Genomic DNA, 23,894 nt, shown 5'->3' on the forward strand with positions numbered 1-23,894 from the left:
ATATATATATATATATATATATATATATATATATAAGAAAAACAAATAAAAATAATAATCAACTTTTGTACCATTTTAACTGCTGGTCTACTTCTTAATATTGAACCAGCTGATATAATGAATGAGGGTTTATGATCCTAAATTAGAACATGCATTATTAAACTATCAGATTATTTATTAGAATATGTGTACCTAGTCTGTGCCATGAGACTCATTTGTCATCTTTAAGAGCACTGAAAGCACTAAAGCTAACACATGCAAATCAGAAATGTGTAATTTATGTGTAAGCGTGCTGAGGTAGATCCCACATTGGCTATTTTTTATTATAAATTAATGCAAGTGCGCATTTAATAACAAATTACTGCATGTTTATTTAAACTGCATGCACCTGCAGATGTTGTCTTTTCTTTATCTCTTCGTTTTTGCTACCTGGTGTTTGCTATGCAAAGAGGATGTTTCCATGTGAATGCCTGAACATTTACTAAACACAGAAATCGCACTAGATGACATTAGACTCGAGCTAAAACCAATGTTGGGTCAAAGTCTGAGTCTGGTAACCGGAGCTGTGCAGTCATGATAGAACAAAGTAACCTGAGCCAGGCATTGAGGCTTTTGTCCTTAACAGTGCCTTCTTCAATGACAAAAGAACACAGAATACACCCCTACCTGCTTCCTGTTTCAGTTGCCGTGCTCTTGAGCTGCCTTTAAAAAAATTCTTTCTTTACAGCACAGGTGTGTTCAAAAGTGGATTTATGTAACATTTTTTCCCTCTTATTCACCTGTGTAATATTGTACGCAAACATTTAGGTTTTGGCTGTTGAGGCTTTTGCCTTTGTCTGTATGTTTATATTCAAGCCCTGGATAGGGACACTTCCAATTTTAATCATCACTTAAATGGTGATGATTGGTGTGTGTAACATTAAATAGAGAGGAAAAAATAAATCCATCCTGAACACCTTGCTTTTTCATTTCTACTGTCATCCAATTATTATTTTGTGTTGAAATACTTAGTTGAGTTCCTTTTCATAAACATGTTGGTTTATGTTGTCTACACTTAAGAGGTGCCTACATTACCCACAATGCCATTTGACTACAGGTAATTCCGCGAGTACGAATAACATAATTTTTAACCATGTGCCAAATTTGGTTACAAATGGGGAAAATAACATTGACGTGCCATGTTTGTTCGTTTGTTTTAGCAACAAGCTAACTAGCTAACTGTGATAAGTGACGCAACCTTATACTTACCTTCTTAATCAGAAAACTATACCATACAATTGTTGTTATATATTTTACAAGCAAATATGTTTTTATGTTGATTCCACTGACCCAGCATATAACAATATTTTAATGGTTCTTTTTGATTGCTTGTTGGAAAGTACATGTTGCAACCCTGAGTGCAATGCAGAAGTAGCCCTCACTTCATCTCTAACCTAAAAGGAGTGATGTGGCAGTGTTTAGTCGTTCATTCTGTCCAGATCTCACAAATCCACATACTGTATCTCTAAGCTGCTCATTTTCTATACTGCTTATCATGTACAGAAGTGGTCTCCAACCTTTTTAGCACCACAGACTAGTTTTATATAAAATAATTTCCCATGGACCAGGCATCACCCATTTGTAACATATTACAATCAAGTGTACAATAAATATAGTATGACATTTGATGACACAGAATCAGGATGAGTCCTGAGATTATTTTAATACGACAAGATGGTCCCATCTAGGAATAATGGGAGACAATCACACCCGAAATGTCCAGTCCTTATGTCCAGTCTGCACTGTAATTTTGTCTCAGGAGGCCTGGAGCCAATCCCAGGGGACTCGGGGCACGAGGATGGGGTGCCAGTGAATCACAGGGCACGCATGCACACACACACATCATACACAATAAGCAATGTGGAAATGCCAATTAGCCTAGCATGCATGTCTTTTAACTACGAAAAAAAAACCAGGAATATCTGGAAGAAACCCACCAAGCATAGGGAGAACTCTAATCACACAGACCTAAGGTGGGAATCGAACCTTGACCCTAAAGGTGTGAGGCTAAACTGTTTCAATAAGGTTGTAGTTGTACCCTTCAAGAGTAGTTAAGGACTGTAGTTTTGCTGTGACCTTTAGGCTCAAACACAGCTGTCCACCAAGCATGTGCTTTCCACTCCGTTTAATCCACTGGCTGCATTTCTAAAGTGGACTAAATCCAAGACAAAACACACCAAAGACCATAATGCCTGCAAAATAGTAATTACAGTGCAAGCTGTAAATTGTGTGAGTCATATCTTCTTCATTTTTCTTTCAGTTTCATGTGAATACTGTAGGACTTCAGTGGTTAAGGTAATTGGGACAGTACTGACACTGACACTAAAACAAAAACATTAATTACATCTGCTTGATTTTTTTTTGTTGTTGTTCTGATGTATGATGGTATAATGCATAGGTCTAATGTAAAGGTGAAGGTATATTTCATGATAATTGGTCAGCCAAGTAGATCAGCTACCCAAACAATGCAAATTAGAAAAATTCAAAGCAGATACATGGTAAGGCACTCCCTCATCACAACAAACATTGCATAAAATAAAGCCTTAGGCTCCATCCCAAATGTCTCCCTACTATCTATATACGTGCACTACATGCATTGGACATGGAAGACAGTATGCACACTTTGAAGTGCACTAGAGTACAAATAAACAGCGATTCAGGACGAGCCGAATCCTCCATGCCAGGCTTTGTGACCAAATAACAGGTACACGGGGAGGAGGCGGTGCCTAAATGAGCATCAGTGGGGCAGAGAGGGGACATTTAGAGACATTTGACCCACCTCAAAGCGACTCGAACTGAACTTTCATCCTGTCCGGTCGTCATGATGAAAGAAAAACCCCAATGAATCAGCGCGCGCGTGCGTCCTCCTTTTGATCGGCTTAAACAGGTAGCTCGTGCGGCGGCGTCTCCTCTTATCCTGCCATGCTGCTCCTTCTTGACATGAGTCGGCCCGTCTTATAATTTTATTACAAATAAATAATCATACATATTCGGCCATGCTGTAGTCCGAGAGTTGTGTGTGTGTGTTTTTTTTTGACCCCAGCCTTATTGTTCAGTACATTGCCAATGCCGCGTCTCCAGGCAGCGCCAGCTGAGCCTGTGCAGTGCGCTCGAGCGTACTGAGTGGGCGTGTCTCCACATCAGGTGACGTCGTTAGACCACACCTTCCGGTCTGCCCGGTACAAAAAAGTACGCCGCCCATCGAGAGGGCCACAGTGAGAAATATTGCGCACTTCATAGGGTGCAAAGAGCATTGTGTAATGCCCCGGGTAGGTCACGTGTGTAGGGATCATGGAGGCATTTTAGGTTCAGCAATCCTTTGTGTCAATTTCTGATTGTAGTCGTGTTGAAAAAAAGCTAAATTTAGGGTATTATGTATTATTAATAGGTATTAATTATTAAGTAATAATTTAGATTATATATATGATATGCAATTATTATCCTGCATTTGATATGTATTTATATCTATATTTTAAGTTAGAAATAAGCAAATATATTGCACCGTTTTTTTGAATAAATATTGAATCATTTAACAATTATGATAATAATAATCATCATCATCATTATCAGGCAGTATGGTGGCTTAGTGTTAAGCACTGTGGCCTCACACCTCCAGGGTCCTCGTGGTGTGTAGGCATGGAGTTTGCTTGGGTACTCCGGTTTCCAAAAACATGCAGATTAGTCTAATTGGCGTTACCAAATTGTCCGTAGTGTGAGTGAATAAACGTGTGTGTGTGTGCCCTGCAATAGACTGGCACTATCCAGGGTGTACCCTGCCTCGTGCACTAAGTCTCCTGAAATAGGCTCCAGGCCCACTGCGACCCTGTACAATGAATAAACTAGCATAGATGATGAGTGAGTTTGGAATAAAAAGAAAACATTCAAGATGTTGTGACTTGGCAGACCAACAACGCCACTTGCTGGTCATCTTGCAGTACTGCAGACCTCAGCACTGGTGTGTTCTCTGCGCGTGCCCGCGTATGTGCTTTTAAAGCCTTGCACGCGCACACGAGGACCGCAACATTTTAAATGTTTAAGAAATTTGATAATGACATTACAGTTTTATATCTCCTAATGTTCATCAAATAGTCTTAGAATAATATCTTATATGAAACAAACCCAGAGAACAAATAAGGAAATAAACAGCCAACATTAACAGTTATCGAATGTATGTTTATTGTCTATATACAATATTGACTATTCAATGTTCAACCTACAATATGTGGACACCTGATCATCATACTAATATGCGCTCCTTCTCCAAACTGTTGCCACTAAGTTGGAAGCATACAGTTGCCTATGATGTCTTTCTATGTTGTATCATTATACTCCGGCCTTCAGAGATGCCACAATCTGTCGCCCCTGTGCACAAAGTGAGATCAGTCAAGGCTGATTAAGATGACCTCTAGTGGTACACCTTCGGGACAAACTGGGATGTCGACTGCAGGCCAGGCCTCCGCGCCAAACATGTCTGACCTCACTAATGCTCTTGTGGGTACATGAACACAAACCCCAAAGCCTTTTCAGAACAGTGGAGGTTACTACCATATATCGGTAAAGGGAGACTTAATCTGGAATGAGATGCTAAATAAGCACATACTGTATGCGACTATGGGATTGTTTATTGTGAAGTCACTGCACTAGTCACAACCTGAAGGTGAACTGTTAACTGCCTGTCTGATTAAGTCCCTGTCTGGTAAAATTAATGATGGGGATTTCGTCTCTTTTTCATTAAGTGAGATTATTTGGTTCCCTATATTTACTATAAATGTGAATAGGCACTCCAATACAGCACAATTATATATTATTTAAAACCTAAACTATCTATGCATGTAAAAGAATGCGTTTGGACATAATCACAATAAGCTCGGACTAGAACTCAATAAATTGTCATGTTATTTGCTCATACAACATCAGACATAGGCATATACTGTACATCTAAATAGAGCATATGCATTTTAGATTACTATTTGTTACTGCTTATATAATCCCTTTGCACTGCTCATTTTATTGTTTTGCCCTGGTCCCATCATATTTTAATGAAGTATAGACCATTTAATAAGTTGACACAATAGTTCAGGTGAATTAATGTATTGTTTACACACACAGGGTCTCCAAACTTAAATAAGGGGAACTTGCTATAAGATACTATATATTACTGAAGACAGATAATAGTTATATATAAAAAAAAATAAACACAATAAAGTAATAGCTGCTTCCAATATTAAGTATAAGCTTTTAAAAAGACTTAAATAAGACAATATACACTTAGTTGTAATGCTTACTTGTTTATTTACAGGGTACTCACATTTCAGCTCTGTTTAGATTCTTAACAGGCAACTTTCAAATTGTACATTTTCTTACATTAGACAAAATATGGGCGAATCATGACATGCAAAATGACAGTTTGTCCATTCCAAGTTATATTTCCAAGAAGATATATTTGGATTTGTGCGGGAATAAAAATGCAGAACTTGCCTGAAAAAGACTTTGCAAAAACATGCTGGCTATATCCAGGTACCAATTTTTAATATTAATAGCAATATTAATATTAATAGTATTAATAGTAAATTATGCAAAGTCATCACATCAGAAAAAATTTCTCTGATACTCTGGTGTAGGCAAAATATAGGTTATCACATAAGTTTCAAACATATAAAACCCCATCTATTTACAATTCCAGAATTACATGAATTACAGGCCCTGATACAGATATAAAACCAAAACCAAAGAAACGAAGATGCTATCTAATGGTAAAAGTTGGATGCCTCAGGCATTCAAGTTGTTTCATAAGCCACAAACAAATATTTGGAAAAATAATAAAGAAAAGAGCACCTAGACCTTCTACAATTGTGAGTTCCTAATGCAAAGCAGAATATGTTTCTAAACTCCAAGGTGTCTCAAAGATGTCCCCATACATGAGGACTTTTTTTTTTTTTTTTTGCAAAATGTAACTCTATTCACAAAACATTCACTACATGATTGCAATTTCTTTGTTAACACACACAGAGTTGTCTTTCCCACTCAAGATGAACTCATTAACACATTTGGTGTTGTGCATGTTTTGCACCTCGAACGTGTTCCTTTAAATCATCTTCGCAATGAAATATTTCATTATATTCTACTTTTGTCAAAGGCATTCTGAAAATAATAATTCCATCTATCTATCTATCTATCTATCTATCTATCTATCTATCTATCTATCTATCTATCTATCTATCTATCTACCTACCTACCTACCTACCAGCAATAACATTAACACCACATAACATTAACATATTAACAATGATTATCAATTAAATACCAGAAAACTGGTGACAGGAAAGGCTTATGTATCGCAAATTGCTGAAAAAAAGTAAATTCTGGCCATGATAGATAGGCACCAGTGCACCTCAGCCCATCACATATACAGTAAGGGTAGACACCTAAAGGATCTGCTGGCACTGTCCTGGAGCCAGACACCACAGCACATCCTCAGCGGTCCTGTGGAGTGATGCCCCGAAGGGCAAGTAGTGCCTCAGTGGTACAAGAGGAACCCACACAATATTCAGCATAATGTTGTGTGTTTTTACGTTAAGGCAGTATGCCTTAAACATGTATGAAGACACTTTTGAGACACCAAATACAGTGTATGATTAAGCCTACTAAAGTTACACCACAAGTCTGTCCACATAATTTCTAGCTCAAGTGCAGTTTATAAAAATGTATTTGCTCATAAGTCCCAACCCAGACTCAGAGAAAATTCACAGTATCTCAGTCCATCGATAGACAGACATGTTTGAACGATTCATGTTAATTATAAAAACAAATCGTGTCCTTATTATGAATATTGTGTTCTGTCTGGTTTAGGATTTAATGGGAAACAGATGTTTTTGTTATTATATGATGATCACAAAATAACCAGACTGCAGTCCATTACTTATCATATTGTTTGCACTACAAGACACATTTTTGTCTTATAGCAGATCCTGCACCTTAGTCCTTCTGCACTAAATCAACGTATATATCAAATCAATAATCTGTCAGGATCTGACTTCTTGTTAGGAAAAAACTGAAGTAAATAATCATCTGGTTTTCTCTGTTATCACAAAAGTGCTTCTGGATTTAATCAAACCATAATAAACGCCACACCAAACTCCCATGTGAACTGTTGACCACAAACTCAGTCTTGAGTTCTCCAGTTTCGTCCCATCACTCCACTAGGGTGGACTGGATCCACTAAATTTCAATGGTGTAATCCTGCCTCATGATCGAAGTTACAGAGATCGACTATACCTATGACCAGGATAAAATGTTTATTGAAGATTTTGAGAATCTCCTTAATCAAACCAGAATCCCCAAAAGGTAACAAGTTTCTAAAAGTAAAACTAAGGCTAATAAAACCAATCACTAAGAAAAAGCAGGTTCTAATTAATAGCACTGAATAGTCAATGAAATAGCTGTTCCTAAACAAATATCAAACTAGACTTTAGATTTTGGAGTAAAAAAAATCAGCTGTTTAAGCTGTGTAAGTATCTGTTGATCATAAGCCCAAACCACATACTTTGTATGTCAATAGAAAGAACAAAACAATATGCAGCATCATAGCGGGTACAGATATTTCTTCAAAGAAACAGCGATAGCTGTCATTGCCCCAGAATGACATGTACATTAATAAAAACATAAAAGCCAGTAAAACATGTGTTGCAATCAATCCATTTTTTTAAGTTGTCGATTATACTGTGATAATTACAAACATCTTTAAAACTATGGGATAAAACATAGCTAAGAGACTAATGAAATCTCCCTAAGGGTAAATAAAGACAATAAAATGGCATTTTTATAAAAAGCGACAAACTTGAAAAGTCACTGTTTAACACTGCAGGAACTCCCTAGTTCTGAGTCTCGATAAAACGTCCTTCCCAGTCATTTTCAATGTACATTGCTGTATAAATGTGCAGGGGATTGTGGGATAAAGAGAGGCCAGAACATAACTTACGCTGTCATGGATAAAGTTGAGCTGCAGCCTTAAAGTGCTGACCAGTCGGGATTCAGTGGGCAAAGTTGCTTTTGGCTGCCGTGCAGTGTGCGTGTGCTGTAATTTTAGCTCTTTGTCTCTTATTCCCTTTCACTGCACTCGATAGTCTTCAGCACAGAGTCCTCGCCCAGGATCTTACACAGTTCATTCAGTCTCTGTTGCATTTTGGGAATGCCCGCGAGCTGAGCCTCCAGTCGCTGCTTCTCCTCGGTGAGAGAGAGCCGAGTAGCTGTATCCAACTGCTCAAACCGCCAACCTCCCTCACCGTCAAACTGCAGCAGGTGTGTGTGGTACTTCCTGTACCATGTGACAAGAACGAACACAACGTGAGGATGATCTGAGTCAAGAGCTATTCATTGAATTATCATAATTAAGAAAAAGAGAAATTTGTTCACAAAAGTTTTAAAATCACTAATAATAAAACACAGTATAGTTGAAACACCTAATTGAGAAATTTCAATAATATTATTGAATATTATTAAATGGTTGGTCTATGTTATGAAGCTCTCTGGTAGACACTCTATCTGTGGCAAAGCTATGTGAGCCGGTAGTTTACCTTTTTCAACCCAGTAGTGCTGATACACTACACTCAGCTGTGTGGTGATAAGTGCCACATAGTTTAATTTTCTCATGTACAAAATATAAACTATATGTACTGTGCAAAAGTCTTGTGCCTCATTTCTTCCTCACTCACTATCACTCATTGTCTATATTGCTGAATCCTGTATTCAGGGTCACAGGTGAGCAGACTTAGGACACAAGGCGGGGTACACCTTGTTTAGGGTGCCAATCCATCTGAAGGCACCCACACATACACACTCATTCACACACTATGGGCAATTAGTGGGAATGGCAGTTAGCCTAATTTGCATGTATTTGAAAGGAGCTTGTATGATTGTATGGGTTTTCTCAGGGTACTCCGATCATACAAGCTCCTTGCACACAGAGGCAGGAATCGAACCTGTCAGGAAATTGAACCCAGACCCTGGAGGTGCAAGGCGACAGTACTAATCACTACACCATCATGTTAATGCATGTTAATTTATTCCTATTACATTCCTATTACAAGTGATGAAGAGTACGTTAAAGGAATGGGAACAATCGTTTTACTGTGACAGGCTCCAGTGGACATAAAGATACAATAAAATTGGTTGTTTGCAATGTAATGCAGCCTTGTAGGTATTTAATTAAACATATACAGTACTGTTCAAAAGTTTTAGAACACTTGCAAATTTCTTTGTTTCTGTTTAGTGATTTATTTTCTACATTCTACAACAATACTGGGGATTTCAAAACTATAAAATAACACATATGGGATTCGGTAATCAGGTAACAACAAGAAAAAACAACAGTTAGTTGTCATTTTAAGACACAGAGGTCGGCCTTTCTGTAATAGTTCTTGCAAGAACAGTATTGTCAAGTGCATGGCTCTCATAAAGACCATCCCAGGAGGGCGAGACCAAAATCTACCTCTGCCTCAGACGAGAAGTTCATTTAGAGTTATCAGCCTGAAAAATGACCAATTAACTGCACCTCAGATTAGAGGCGTTATGATGTCTTTACAGAGCATAAGTAGCAGAAACATCTCAATATCAACTGTTCAAAGGAGATTAATGCATTTTTTGATGCCTTCAGCATTCCTTTACACTGTAGAAAGAAATAACCATCATGGAGTTAGAAAGTGTTCTAAAACTTTTGAACGGTAGTGTATATATATGTGCGAGCTCACAGACGCCCAGAATGGCATAGAGCTGTGATTAATGTGGGAGCACTAAGTACCTCTCATCCCTCCCCTCTGAGAGTGCTCGGCCAATTTAGCTCTCTCGAGACATCACCCGGGAATCGAACCAGCCATTAAACAACCATTAAACATATTTAAGAGCTTTGTAGTGGTATTAGTCAGTTTAAAATTAGCTAATAACTTTTAACTATTTTTTTCTGAGTATTATTGTATTAAAGAAACAATGGAACTGTACGAATCATCAATTATTGACATAAAACAGAATGATAATGAGTGATGTTAATATTCGTTTTCACTCTATAGGAACACCAAAAAGCACCTAGCCTTTTAACAACATTTAAATAAATAAACTGTATTTGTTAATGAATATTCTGTGTATTCTGTCCTGTATAGTATTTGTCCTTTAAAATAATTTGCTGCTCTAGGACCTTAATTTACAACCACGATGTGCCTCTGCCTTACCATAGAGAGGGCCGATGGGTAATAGACAGCAAGGAGATCCCAGCATCCTTTGCAGCCTGAAATATTTTGCCCTCCACATCAATACTGACAGCACTTGTGCACTCATCCAGCAGAGCGTACTTGGGTCTAAAGAGACACAGTCAAATGTTATGACAAATTTGTAAGTGCACATTGATGATCTTCCCAATGTATTGGGCTTCAGAGGTTATGGTTTACCTATGGTAAAACATGCGAGCCATGCCCATCCTCTGTTTCTCTCCTCCTGACAGCACATCCTTCCAGTCCACCTCAGCTTCCCAACCTGCAAATGCAAATATCAAGTCACATATCATATTAACATACACATTAATCAGCAATCATAGTAAAGAATTGTGGACAAGGTACATTACTGTGGTCAATGTTACACAAGACATATCGCTGCCTGGCCAAAAAAAAAAAAAAAAAAACTTTAGAGGTAATGTGGTGGTCAACGCATGTGTGAAAATGATCCTTATGCTCCCAGGCCGCTCTTTTCCAATTTGATAACCTGGTCATTCATTATATTCAGGTTGTCTCTGACTTCATTTTATTGCCACATAACATTGCTGAACTGAACTAAATCAACCCCAGATCACAACACCGCCTCCAGAGGCTTGTACTGTGGCCACTATGCATGATGGATGCATGGCTTTATGTACTTTGCTGCTTACCCCGACACACCCATCACTCTGGAATCAATTCATCTGAACTCATCAGACCACATTACCTTTTTCCATTGCTCTAAAGTCCAATCCTTAGGTTTAAAGTTTTCCTCACATGGTGTTTGAAATGGAAATGCTCTTACTTTCACTTCTTCTTCGTCTTTCGGCTGTTCCCTTTCAGGGGTCGCCACAGCGAATAATCTGCCTCCATCTAACCCTATCCTCTGCATCCTCTTCTCTCACACCAACTAACTTCATGTCCTCTCTTACTACATCCATAAATTTCCTCTTTGGTCTTCCTTCAAACCTCAGCATCCTTCTACCGATATATTCACAATCTCTCCTCTGAACATGTCCAAACCACCTCAATCTGGCCTCTCTGACTTTATCTCCAAAACATCTAACATGGGTTCCCCCTCTGATGAACTCCTATCCTATCCATCCTTGTCACTCCCAAGGAGAACCTCAACATCTTCAGCTCTGCTACCTCCAACTCTGCCTCCTGTCTTTTCTTTAGTGGCACTGTCTCTAAGCCATAGAGCATCTTACTTTCACTACTAAACATAGCTATGATTCTTACTGTTTATCGTTTACCATGCAGCATCACCAATTGTTTAAGTGTTCTCCATTCACAAAGTCTTTTCAACAACATTTCTTCCACAAAGTTGACAGTTCAGCACTATCCTTCCGGATTTATAATATGATACTGTGTTGGACAGTTCCTAACCCAGTTTCAGTCATGTCACATCTCTTTAGTTGTTTTCTTTGCCTAATAATTTGACCCTTCTGAAATGGCGCCATTTTTTGTCCAGGCAGTGTACATCCCATTCATCATCCCCAAACAACCTCATTAAGCTTTAAAGTCATTACAAGAGGCCCTTTGTTATTTAAAAAGGCAAAGTAAAAGTTATTCAGGAGCAGTGCAGTCAGTTTACCTCCTTCTCTGGTGACAATGTGTTTGAGGTTGACAATATCCAGAATGTCTTCCAGGTCTTTGTCTCGGTAGCCTTTCTCATGCATGTCCTCCACAGAGTCGGGGTATGTCACCTGATCTCTTAGTGTCCCAATTGACATGTATGGCCTGTAAAGTGGCCATGAATACTGATGAAATACTATTTAATATAGGATACTATACAAGAATACTATTGAATATTTAATGAAACTTAGCCAATACTGTTAAAAGTCCATTCTTAAAGTAACATGGTTTTAAAATATTCATAAATAAAAAGAAAATAATAATATTGAAATAATAATTGTAAATGTATAATGTATAATAAACTACAACCACTACAAATAATAATAATATAATATTACAAAAATATTATAATTAGAATATTAGAATATTAAGTCCAAAAATATAATAACTTCTACCTTTACTTCCTGTTTCATTTTGAATATTCGCTGTACTCAAGAGTGATGTGTGTGCTTTTAAATATTTCAGTAGTAAGAGCTCAAGTTTCCTGTTCTCAGCAGTATCTTCCAGCTTTAGTTACCGTCTCGCTCCTCTGTTACACTGCATGGACTACACTGGTGTATTTGTCACAGCATGTGTTTGTGTGTGTGTGTGTGTGTGTGTGTGTTTTGCAGAGAGTAGGTGTGAATGGGCATATGTATTTTATTTTTTAAGAATATGTATGACGTGTAAATAACAATGCATGAGTAGGGTGTTTCTAATTGTGTGTGTGTGTGTGTGTATGAGCTCACCTTTGTGGGATGTAGAACATATGTTGTGGTACAGGTTTGTACAACATGCCACTGTAAGCAGGCCAGAGACCGCTAAGGATGCGGAACAGAGAGCTTTTCCCACAACCGTTAGGTCCTGTGATCAGCAGGTGCATGCCCTCTTCCACCTACACACACACACACACACACACACATATATTGTTTTATTTAATTTTTCATCATTTTCATTTGCTAAAACATAAAAAACACTCCTGCTTACCAGGAGTTACCCTCGCTTCTTACCTTAAAGTTCAGGCAGGACACAACCACATCCCCGTTTGGTGTGATGATGGGAACATTCTCACACACTATACCCTTATCCACATCAATCACTTTTCCTAAGAAAGAAAAAAAAAAGCAAAATCAGAAGGTTTTTCTTAACCATCTTAGAAAAACTAAATAGATTTTTTGAGAACACTGTTATATTAGCAAAACATTGTATTTATGTAAAAATACAATGAAAAAATAAAGTGCACAGCTGTAAAGTGAATTGGACCACATCAGTAGATCTCTCTGTTGTCCCTGGATGCTCCTCTAAACTGCGATTGAGATAATGTTCAACCTTAAACGGTTAGCTTTCTTTTACAAAAAAAAGCTTTTGGAGAGACAATTGACTCAATACTGCTTTCAGTTTAGCAAATACTGCTTACACTTATAATCCACACACCGAGATGCTATTTACATTACCTAACTCAATGTTTCAGGAACAAGGACATTAACACAATAATATGAGACATGCTCAGCATAACGAATGGAAAATGATCTATCATGCAGTTGAAGAATCAATAAATAATATATGTCATTTTTTTCTGACTGTGTAATCTATCTTGTTAGATACTGGGGTTGGACAATGAAACAGAAACGCCTGGTCTTAGACCACAATAATTTATTAGTATGGCCTCCTTTTGCGGCCAGTACAACATCAATTTGTCTTGAAAATGACAGATACAAGTCCTGCACAGTGGCCAGAGGGATTTTGAGCCATTCTTCTTGCAGAATAGTGGCCAGGTCACTATGTGATGCTGGTGGAGGAAAACGTTTCCAGACTCGCTCCTCCAAGACACCCCAAACTTTACTTTCATGTTCATCAAACCACTCTATCACCAGTCTTGCTGTGTGTATTAGTGCATTATCATCCTGATACACAGCACTGCCTACAATGTTTGAACCACTGGGTGCACATGGTCCTCCCAAACCATCACTTATCCATCCCCATGCTTCACTCTGGGCATGCAACAGTCTGGGTGGTACACTTCTTTGGAGCTTCTCCACACCGTAACTCTCCCGAATGTGGGAAAGACAGTAAAGGTGGACTCATCAGAGAACAATACATGTTTCACATTGTCCGCAGCCCAAGATTTTCACTGCTGGCACCATTGAAACTGACGTTTGGCATTGCCATTCACAGTTACTCCTATTGGATGTGGTTCGTCCTTCTTAGTGGTGTGCTGACATTACCCTGGATACCGTGGCTCTTGGTACATCACAAAGACTTACTGTCTTGGTCACAAATGCGCCAGCGAGACGCGCACCAACAATTTGTCCTCTTTTAAACTTTGATATTTCACCCATAATGTTGTGTGCATTGCAATATTTATGCAAAACTGTGCTATTACTCTGCTAAAAAAAACCTCCACACTCTGCTCTTACTAGTGGAATGTGCAATCACTTAAGATTGACCACCAGGCTGGTCAGATTTAGCCATGAAACCTCCAACACTAAATTAGCCAGTGTTTCAGTTTGATTGTCCAACCCCTGTAGTTCCGCCAGTCGTGAAAGCACATGTGTTGTTAAATAAACAATCAATCAGTTGGTAATAAATGATGTTTATGGTACTGTTGTATAAAAGCAATAATCATGTTGCATTGCTGGAAATAGCATGGCTGTGATGCCTTGAGCACTTGAGCTACACCTTTGTGCTTACGACGGCATTACAGCCATGCTATATGCAGCCAGACCGCACTCCCTTTCATGATATTGCCTAATTGTGTTGCAGTTTTAAAAAAGGTAATACTTTAACTTCTAATATGTATAATAGCACACACCATTTTCTTTCCTTCTGTCTGCCAACTAGACAAAGTCTATCTGTTTGTATTTGCGGCTGAACTAAAACTTTCACTATACAGTATACACTGTATTTCCAAACGATCCAATGGTTAGGATTTTAGCTAGTCTATTTTTAGTCTATCAAACCTGCAGCAATGTGCCCACTATTCCGCTGTGTTAATGTTATACCTTTGATCTCGAGTGGACCATCAATATTCAGCTCAGGCCTCCCAGCGCTTTTGTCTCCAGCTGCTGCAGTCGTGGACACCAGCGAACGCTTATACACACCCCTTTGCACCTCCTCAAACACCAGGAACATGTTGTGGACGCGGGCTGTGTATCCGGCCAGCTCGGTGACCTGCAGAAAACAGGTAGTAGAACACAGATGTGTTCTAAATTACTTATTAATTAAATAACTAATTGATCAGAAATCAATTATATACCATGTATATCCTTGGAATGTGTAAAGGAACTGGAGTATGCAAAAAGAAATTGTGCCAAGCATAGGGGCATAGTGTGGATCATTCAAATTCCATACACTTGATTTCAAATAAAAATGTAAATAACCCTGAGCAGAAATCTAACAAATCACCCATGATAGAAATTTGTGCTAATGCAATAAAAAAATAATAAATGAAAAATATTTTTAATTGCCTGCAGAGTGTGACTGTGTGCTTGTGTGCCCTGTGATGGACTGGCCATCCATCCAGGGTGTACCCTATCTAGTGTCCCAAGTCCCCTAGGATAGGCTCCAGGCTCCCGTGAAAGAATAAGTGAGTGAGTGCATTTTCTGTATCATCATCACTATCCTTGATGTTTATTTTTGCTCCTGAATCTTCTTTGCAGTGCTACTGCTCTATCCTTTGCCTCTGCTTGTAGCTCACAAGTCAGTCTAGCAGTCTGCATTTACAAAAAAAAAATCTTCAACCCAAATACACAGCATGTTTAGTTCAGTGTCTACAATTGGGACAATTTAGGATCAAATTATGTTTAACTGTAATTGGACTACTCCGGAGTTCACTTGGAATTGGATTATCGCATCACTTGAATGGTTTTGAAGTCAGGTCCACTGATTTCTCTTATTTCTTCTAAAAACTCGAGGGGATTATTTAGCAAGAGTTGTGTTTAGAGAAACACAGATATATTACCTTCCTCAGACTCACACAGGGGAAAATGTTTGCCATCGTTAGGGAAAATAACAAGTGATAATAGACCTGGAAGCTGCTGCCATGGTGATGAGCACTTCCCATGAGATACAGGAAATGTTTTGCTTAATAATACTGTAGCTGTGTTAGGGAACCTCTCCATGATGGTCTTTATGACCACACAGCCGGATGTTCAGTATGAGTATTTGTAATGTAGGACTGACTGCTGGTAATCAGCAAATGGTAGACCTTTACTGAAAATAATGCTTTAAAGCAGGAAATGTCCAATGCTATGATCAGTACTGCTACCAGGGCATGTTATGTTGTGAACAAGAATGTTTTCTCAAACTGTGTCTAACGGAAAAGTATAACAGATGAGCACATTTAGAATAGGTCGAGAACTGTTATTGAGTTGGACTGAATTATTCCTGCATTATTTAGCTTAATTCCATTAGCATGTTATAAATGTTTACTGGGTACCTATAGATAACCAGTATCACCCTCCCAATGGGCTATAATCGTGTTACATATGTTTCCATGGTGAAATTGCAACACGGATAGTGGGATGTAGGAAGTTAAATGCACCACTAAGCTCTGCGTTATCTCTGTGAACAACACACATGCCTATGCCAAGGATGCCATGCAACCAGTCCATGGCCAGGGACTCTGTAAACCTAGTTCTGAGGCAAGCATACAGTCTGGATTGGGTAATGTTTTCATCTTAAACTGGTTTCACTTTTCTTGTTTCCATTTCAGCTTTGGTTTTTGTCCCAAAGTTAACGGTGGTTTACTGGTGCTCAAGTTTCCCAACCTGCTTTACTGATTCAACTCTGCTTGAGCTCCTTGACCCGACAGCATGCTTTATATATTAGTTTGCACTTGGCTTTCCAGACAGACTGAAACCTCCTCACACATTGATGAGGGCACCATCCTGTCTGGAGGAGCTTCAGTTGCAAGTGCATTGTTTTTACATTTTGTAGATACTGATACTACCTCAGAACAGATTCCTCTTTATCATTGCATTTTCAGAGCATTTTAAACTTTTAATTCCAAACTTTACAAATGTTTTTCACTAGGGAGAATCACAAAGCAGTGTGAAACCGAGACTGGTCAGTAAGGTATTTCTGTTTTGTTTTGTTTGTTTGTTTGTTTTACAATTAAAAAAAAAAAAAGCAAGGTTGGGTTTATGTACATTTAATCAGTTTAAATAATCGTTAAATTAATTTGTAATTTACAAGTTTCTTAAGAGGGTTCTGTTTTTAAAAAAAGGGATCAAGCAAAATATAATAACAAGGAAAGGATCAAATACGTGCAGAAATACCACAAAAAGTTTGTAAGGTTTTGAAACTGTGAGTTTCAGAGATAAGTAGTAACAAGTTACATTTACTCCGTTACATTTACTTGAGTAACTTTTTGAAAAAAAAAAATCTTCTATGAGTAGTTTTACTGCACAATACTTTTACCGTTTACTGTTGCTTGAGTAGATTTGTGAAGAAGAAACGCTACTCTTACTCCGCTATATTCAGCTACACTCGACTCGTTACTTTTCTAACCATTTATTCTATACATTAGATATTCAGATTAAATTTATTTCTGTGACCATTGTGAGTTTTTCTTTTATTGAAACAACGGTACCAACAATTTTGTCCACGTGTGCAATAACCACATGTAGTCAGACATTCAGCCGTGGTAGACAGTGAAGGAAACATGTCGCGGTTAGTTGTTTGTTGCTGTTTTATTTAATGTTGCAATGTTAAAATATATAATTAGCAAATAAGCTAGAGGCTAAAAAATATAAGTTTCTTACATTTGTTCTGCTGGACACAGTTTATGGTAAAGTGAGACCTCTTCTACATGTTCTAATGTTATTTTCTATCTGCTAAGCCATTTGCAGGGCAACTGAATATACAGTACAGTATATCTTACACTGAAAATAGTTTACACTGTTCAAACATACATATGTTACCTACTGTAGGTGTTTGTTTCAAATGCTTTATGTTGTGAAAAAAGTGAGATTAGGAAATTTGTGTTTCTTGTTCTGCAATTCTCAGAGCTCCCTAACATTTCTCGCTCTCTCCCTCTATCGCTCTCTGGGGCGTCTTCTTATTATTAATAATAGCACCTTTAAACAATTACACAATGTCTCAATGTCTTAATGAGAAAACCAGTGCTGACAAAGAAAAAAACCCTGAGCCAACATTAGGGAAAAGTACTATGTGTTTTGAACAGATGTTTAAAGTAGTATGAGCACATTGTGAGTTACATGGCTATAAGGTTTCTTTTAATATCAAATTTTCAGTCCCTCTAAAGCGAGCACGGCCTCAGTGTGGCCACTGTACCTTTAAGTCCCAGTGATGATGGTGTGGACACTGGACACGTCAGCATTAAAGAAGGAGACATGGTTTCGCTTACTATCAGTTGCTAGTTACGGAGGTGTGGCCCCTGTGTCAAGGGAGGTAGCACAGGTACTGGGCGTCTCAGTAAGCAAGGTGTGATCATTGTGGCTAGTAGTCCCAGTGAATATTAATCGCCTCTAAATGTCTCGTCTCCCATTTGGTTTCCATTAAGGTGGACATGTTTTGATAGTCCTGAACTGTGCTCAATGCATTGCACCATTTATACATACTTTAAATGTGCCTTTATAGATTAAATATTTGATTATATGTCAAACTGTCTTATTTGTAAAAAAGACATAAATAAATAAAAATCATTTATTCTTAGATTTTTAGGTGGGTAACTAATTTCACTCATGGGTATGTGTTTAGGAATAAAACAATAGCTCACACTTATCTTACCTCCTTGTAAGACGACATGATCCTCTCAATGGCATCTGCCCCTGAGGCTAGAAGATTGCGTGCAGTTGTGAAGGCTTCTGTCCTCTCACTTACTAACACTTGTGTTTGGCCATCTGCAAGTTCTACAAGGAAGGATATAATGTCACGTTTCCGACACTAATCAGCTTTTACACTAGTACACACTTTAATATTATAATGCTGTTGTTATTATGAATTCATTATAATTCAGGAGTAGTCATCTGTTTGTGTTTTAGCTCTATGAGAGGACATTCATGTGATTATTTCAAGATAAAGAAGGAAAGGAAATTCATATAATCCAGGGATCTGTTTACTGAGCATCTGTTTACTGGCACAGCAACAATATTAATGAGCTAAATGCATTTCATCATACTGCTAACCCTTCAGTGTCTTTTATAAATGGATTTAAAATTCCAGTAAAGGCACTTTCCAAACCACATGCTTTCTACGATTACAGTTAAATGTCTGTACTCACAGGTATGTGTCCAAAGAATACCTAAACAATACTGAAACAATAGCATTAAGTAGAATTGCTAAAATTGCTTACCGTTGTCAGCAAAGCCGGTGGCAGTAATGATAGGCACTGCCACCATGACAAGTCCACATCCACTCCAAACGTACTTCATGAGGAACTGCTCGATCATGATGTACCACAGGCGCTTGGACAGAATCAGATTTATCTGCTCAGCCAGAGCCTTGTAGCATTTCTGTAGCTGCAGCATCTCTACCTATCCAATAAAAAAAAAGAAAAAGTTTTGCAAGGACCAAAAGGTTTAAGATTTTAATCTGTCTATAAAACCGGGGTACAGTAACATCCTCAATGCTGAATTAAAACAGTAGTTGTTGTAGTAGCAGCCTTAAACCTATTATTATGGGCTTTAATGAATTCTTGCAGTTTTTTAATGATCTCTTGCAGGGCTGAATTAGTTCTCTATATAATCAACACTTTGAATATTAAAGCATAAAATGCAAGCAAGGTGACACAGTGACTTAGTGGTTAGCATTGTCGCACTGCCAGGTTTCGGGTTCGATTCCTGCCTTGGGTCTGTGTGCATGAAGTTTGCATGGTCTTCCCATGCTTGTTGGGTTTCTCCGGGGTACATAAGTTTCCTCACACAGTCCAAAGACATGCAGGTTACTGTACGTTAACTGGAGTTACCAAAAAAATGCCTGTAGTGTGTGAATGAGCATTTTATGCGTGTGTGCCTTGCGATGAATTGGCACCCCTATTTAGGGTGTACCCCACCTGATGCCCTAAGTCTCTTGGGATAGGCTCCAGGCCCACATATACAGGATAAAGCAGTATAGATAGATGATGAGTGAGTAAGTGAGTGAGTGAAAAACTAGCATGGGTTTCTCAAAGGTCTAGACGTCCCGGATCAAATCTAACCATGGTTGCACATGTGGTCTCCAGTTTTAAACCACAAAACATGCCACTGGGTGGACAAGCGATGTGAAAGTGTGTATACTGTAGATGGTGCAATGTGATGAACTGGGGTCTCTTTTGAGGTGTGTCCTTGCATCCTACCCAGATCCAATCAATCCTGACCAGGATAAAGCAGGTGAACACAGATGAACACGGATGCCGAGGCAGCACTCACCTTGTGCCCTCCGTAGAAGGCAATCTCCTCCGCTTGAGCGATGATCCTGGAGTGGGCGTGGCGCAGGTGCCCCTTCCTACGCGCCTCCTCAGCCACCAGCTGGCCGAAAGTCGGGGAACACCACCGCAGCACTTTAGCGGTGACGAACACCACCAAGCCGGCCAGCAGCGTGGGCCCCGTGGCCCCGGCACCGCGCGACCTCGCGGTCTGGATGAGCGTGTACGAGGTGAGGATCACGTCCAGCACCGGCTTGGTGAGATTGGAGTAGAGGCGCGCGACAGACTGCGCGAACATCGCTACGTCCTCCGTGAGCGAGTGGTCGGGATTGGCCAGTCTCGCGTCCATGTTCGCCACACGGTAATACGTCTGCTCGGCGAAATAGGTCGCGTACGCGCGCTCCACGAGGCGCGTGCGCAAGGCCAGCGCGAGCTTCCCCTCCAGGTAACGGATGGCGCTGTTCACGAAGGTCGCGGGCACGGCCACGAGCAGCCACTTCATCAGCTTGACGATGAAGCTGCGCGGCCGCTTCTCCACGATGCTCTTGACGATCTTTCCATCCAAACCGGCAACGTAAATGGACAGGAAAGTCCGCGAGACCAGCGCTGCCGAGTGTAAGCACAGCAAGGCTAGCTCTCGGGTCGCGAGCGTCGGGAAAACGATTCGGATCAAATCTACAATCTGACGGAAGAAGCGCGCGTCCACGCCAGGCGACCTGTGACTCTCACCGGGACCTGACACGCTTTCTAGTGTAGATCTGTGTGTCGCCACCTGTCCATTCCGCTCTCGTTGTCCGTTAGCGGTGCTTTTGTGCTCTTTGCGTTTAGCGATTCGTTTGTAGATAACGGGATAAAGGGTTTTCACGCCGTATGCAGCAGCCGCTAGAAACACCGCTCGTTTGGCCGCCGCGCTCTTATTCCACTTTACCTTAGACGCTGCATGCAATATGCTCGTCATTTTTCCCTCTTGGCTCTATAATCCGCACCATCTGGTAATACAAACCCTTATGCACCCTGCTCCCTGAGCCGGTTTTGCTGCAGCACCGTTATTTGCTTCTTACCGTCACTTCGGATACGATGCGGCGTTTCTCGATTTGCCACGCCTCCGAGCAATAACGATTGGTCAACACCAGTGACATGACTGTGCACGAGCTTTTCTCTTAGATGTTAGTGATGGGAATTTCGACTGAGCCAAATCATCAATGAGTCAGATCACTTGAATCAACTCACCATAAAGAACCGACTCCCAAATGCCATTGTTTACTAAAACGGGACACTCGGGTCAGTCATGCGTTCATTCAAGCTGCTGTAAGAACGTTCTCATTTCCCAAATTTTGTACACTAACTCTTCTACCACACGGGACAGTAGTAGTCGCTCCTCATGTGTATCAGTAAGCCTTGGCCACCCATAATTATTTCCTTTCTTGGCTCACTTTTGTTAGATTTCTAACCACTGCAGACACTTGCCCTATTTTTCTGCTTCCAACACACATTACCTTCAGGAAAATGTTTACTTGCTTGTCTGGAATATATGCCACCCATAAAATGTAGCCACTGTAAGAAGGGCTATATTAGGTTTATGGTCATAATGTTATGGCTGATCATATCAACTATGTAATGCATGTCTGCCTTATTTTTAATTTTTTAGGAGTTTTTTGAAAAGAAAAGGATGGAAAACAGACAACTTCTAGCACCACCACCAACATCACCTAAGAAAGTTTAATTAAGAAAGTAGTTTAATTTCACCTCCGGTCTGTCTGTATATGGAGCTTGCATGTTCTCTCCATGCTTTGTGGGTTTACACCCTGGTACTCAGTCTTCCTCACATAGATCGAAGAATGAAATAACTCATTCATTTATTGTATATACTACTTGTCCTGTGGACAGGATTAAGAGGGCCTGGACTCTATCCCGGGAGCCTTAGGGCACAAGGCGCAGTAGGAATCGAACCCCGATAATAGAGGTGCAAGGCCACTGTGTATGATTGGGTTTGGGTTGTGTTTGGCACCCCATCTGCTGTGTCCCCTAACTCTGAGATCCCTGAGGTTAAACTCTAGCCCCCTCCCTAAGACAAGTGTTATGGGAAATAAATGAATGCCTTGTTACTTTCCTATAAAGAATGTGCTATACATACTTCATTTAAATAGTCTTTAAATAATCAAGTGACATTAAAACACTGCTTTGTGTTTGTGTTTTATGAATAAGGTTAATTTCCATGTAACCTGAATGAAAATATATTGGGCACCTAAAAGTACAGAACATGTTCTCTTCCTGTCATTTCTGCCTCCCAAACCCAGCTGAGAGTCAAACAAACACCTAATTATTCACATCAAACGGCTGAGATGTTGAAAGGAGGTTTCCATGGAAACAGATCGATTAAATTGCAAGGCAAGAGCATACAGGCATCGACATCTTTACACAATGGCTTGAGAATCGACTCTTTGGTAAATGACACATCACCATGAGCTGTTACCCTGTATACAGTACATCTGACGGGGATGTTGCTGGCTGTGGGGATGATTAAATAGTTTCCTGAGGCAAAGTGTCTTATGAATGCACAACCCTCGGTTTGACTGCAGAGCTCCAGTGGTAGGGATTAACAGAATTAATCAGGTTTAAAAAAAAAAAAAAAAAAAACGCCATCTAGTGGAGAATTTATTGTTCACAAATGCGCCGCACAAAACAGCGAGAAAAGATAGTCAATTAAAGACTTTCCGAGTATAATTTTCTATAACTTAAAATTAAATTAAATAGATGGACTAACAGACGTTTAGGAATACCACTGTACTCACCCTAGTCCCATTTTCTAATTGACAAAAATGAGTGATCCTATAAATAAGACAAATAAATAAAACATTGAAAACTCAATTTAAACTGGCCTTAGTTTGTTTAAAGCAAAGCCATCACATTGCACATCCTGAGCAGATGATATGCAGTATTTTGGTATTTCTAAAACTGTAGGATATACATTTAAGTAACGCCCTTTCTGTCTGTGCTTTATAATTTGTTTAATGCTATCCTGATCGTCCAATATTAAGTCCAACATGAGAGTCATTCTATAATTGAACGTACATCCCATGTCTATTGATGATCATTTCAGCCTATATTTATTTAAAATATATTTTAAAAATATTATATTATATTTTACCTATATGCTGGAAAGCATGTTATAATATCACACAAAAATTATGTGCATCATATGTTTTACTTATATTGCCAAACTGGATATTTTTGCCATGTCTACTTTGGCATTTGAGTGTTTTTATATTAATGGTATTTTTTTATTCTAAATTAATAAATGCAACATAAAAAACAAAAGAGTTTAAGAGTTAACAACTTTTTAAACTTCTTTCAAAAATATAAATACTTAAAGAAGATTTTCTTATATAAACAATTGGAACATTTAAATTTATTCATGTCAACAAAAGATCAGTTATCTAAGTTACGTACAGAACTCTGTCCTGTAACTCAGAAAAGATTTGTCTTAATGCCAAGTGACCAGCATCAAATAATCTCATTCTTTTCTGTAGCATGTTCTATCATTTTTTAAAAAATATTTATTTATAAAAGCTCATTGTCAGTAAGTATATTAAGTGACTTAGCTATGTTATATACAAAGTTATGACTTACAG

General features: G+C 39.0%; 2 protein-coding genes across 4 annotated transcripts in view; both read right to left on the reverse strand.

Annotated features, from left to right (window-relative positions):
• Positions 1 to 3,135, reverse strand: part of LOC128534227 (kinesin-like protein KIF21A) — a 47,106-nt gene extending 43,971 nt beyond the window's left edge. For all 3 annotated transcript variants that reach the window (XM_053508571.1, XM_053508570.1, XM_053508569.1), the window contains exon 1: positions 2,819 to 3,135. In XM_053508571.1, coding sequence (XP_053364546.1) covers positions 2,819 to 2,862 — 44 coding nt within the window. In that variant the 5' untranslated portion in view covers positions 2,863 to 3,135. The remainder of the gene's footprint in view (positions 1 to 2,818) is intronic.
• A 2,194-nt stretch (positions 3,136 to 5,329) lies between these two features.
• On the reverse strand, positions 5,330 to 21,312 carry LOC128534300 (ATP-binding cassette sub-family D member 2). Its single transcript, XM_053508681.1, has 10 exons — positions 20,267 to 21,312; positions 19,213 to 19,393; positions 18,648 to 18,769; positions 14,897 to 15,065; positions 12,905 to 12,999; positions 12,644 to 12,789; positions 11,875 to 12,020; positions 10,476 to 10,560; positions 10,260 to 10,385; positions 5,330 to 8,353 (listed from the first exon to the last, which is right to left on the reverse strand). The coding sequence occupies exons 1-10, from the start codon at positions 21,218 to 21,220 to the stop codon at positions 8,137 to 8,139; spliced, it is 2,241 nt and encodes a 746-aa protein (XP_053364656.1). The 5' UTR covers positions 21,221 to 21,312; the 3' UTR covers positions 5,330 to 8,136.
• Positions 21,313 to 23,894: the final 2,582 nt, after the last annotated feature.

Source organism: Clarias gariepinus, chromosome 12 (assembly GCF_024256425.1).
Source record: "Clarias gariepinus isolate MV-2021 ecotype Netherlands chromosome 12, CGAR_prim_01v2, whole genome shotgun sequence".
Classification (NCBI taxonomy): Eukaryota; Metazoa; Chordata; class Actinopteri; order Siluriformes; family Clariidae; genus Clarias; species Clarias gariepinus.

Excerpts from the sequence above, each read along its gene's own strand:
- LOC128534300 (XM_053508681.1), bottom strand. The coding sequence starts at position 21,220 with ATGACGAGCATATTGCATGCAGCGTCTAAGGTAAAGTGGAATAAGAGC. Across the intron at positions 19,394-20,266 it reads CCTTCTACGGAGGGCACAAG|GTAGAGATGCTGCAGCTACA; the intron begins GTGAGTGCTGCC and ends TTTATTGGATAG. Across the intron at positions 10,386-10,475 it reads GCTCGCATGTTTTACCATAG|ACCCAAGTACGCTCTGCTGG; the intron begins GTAAACCATAAC and ends GTGTCTCTTTAG.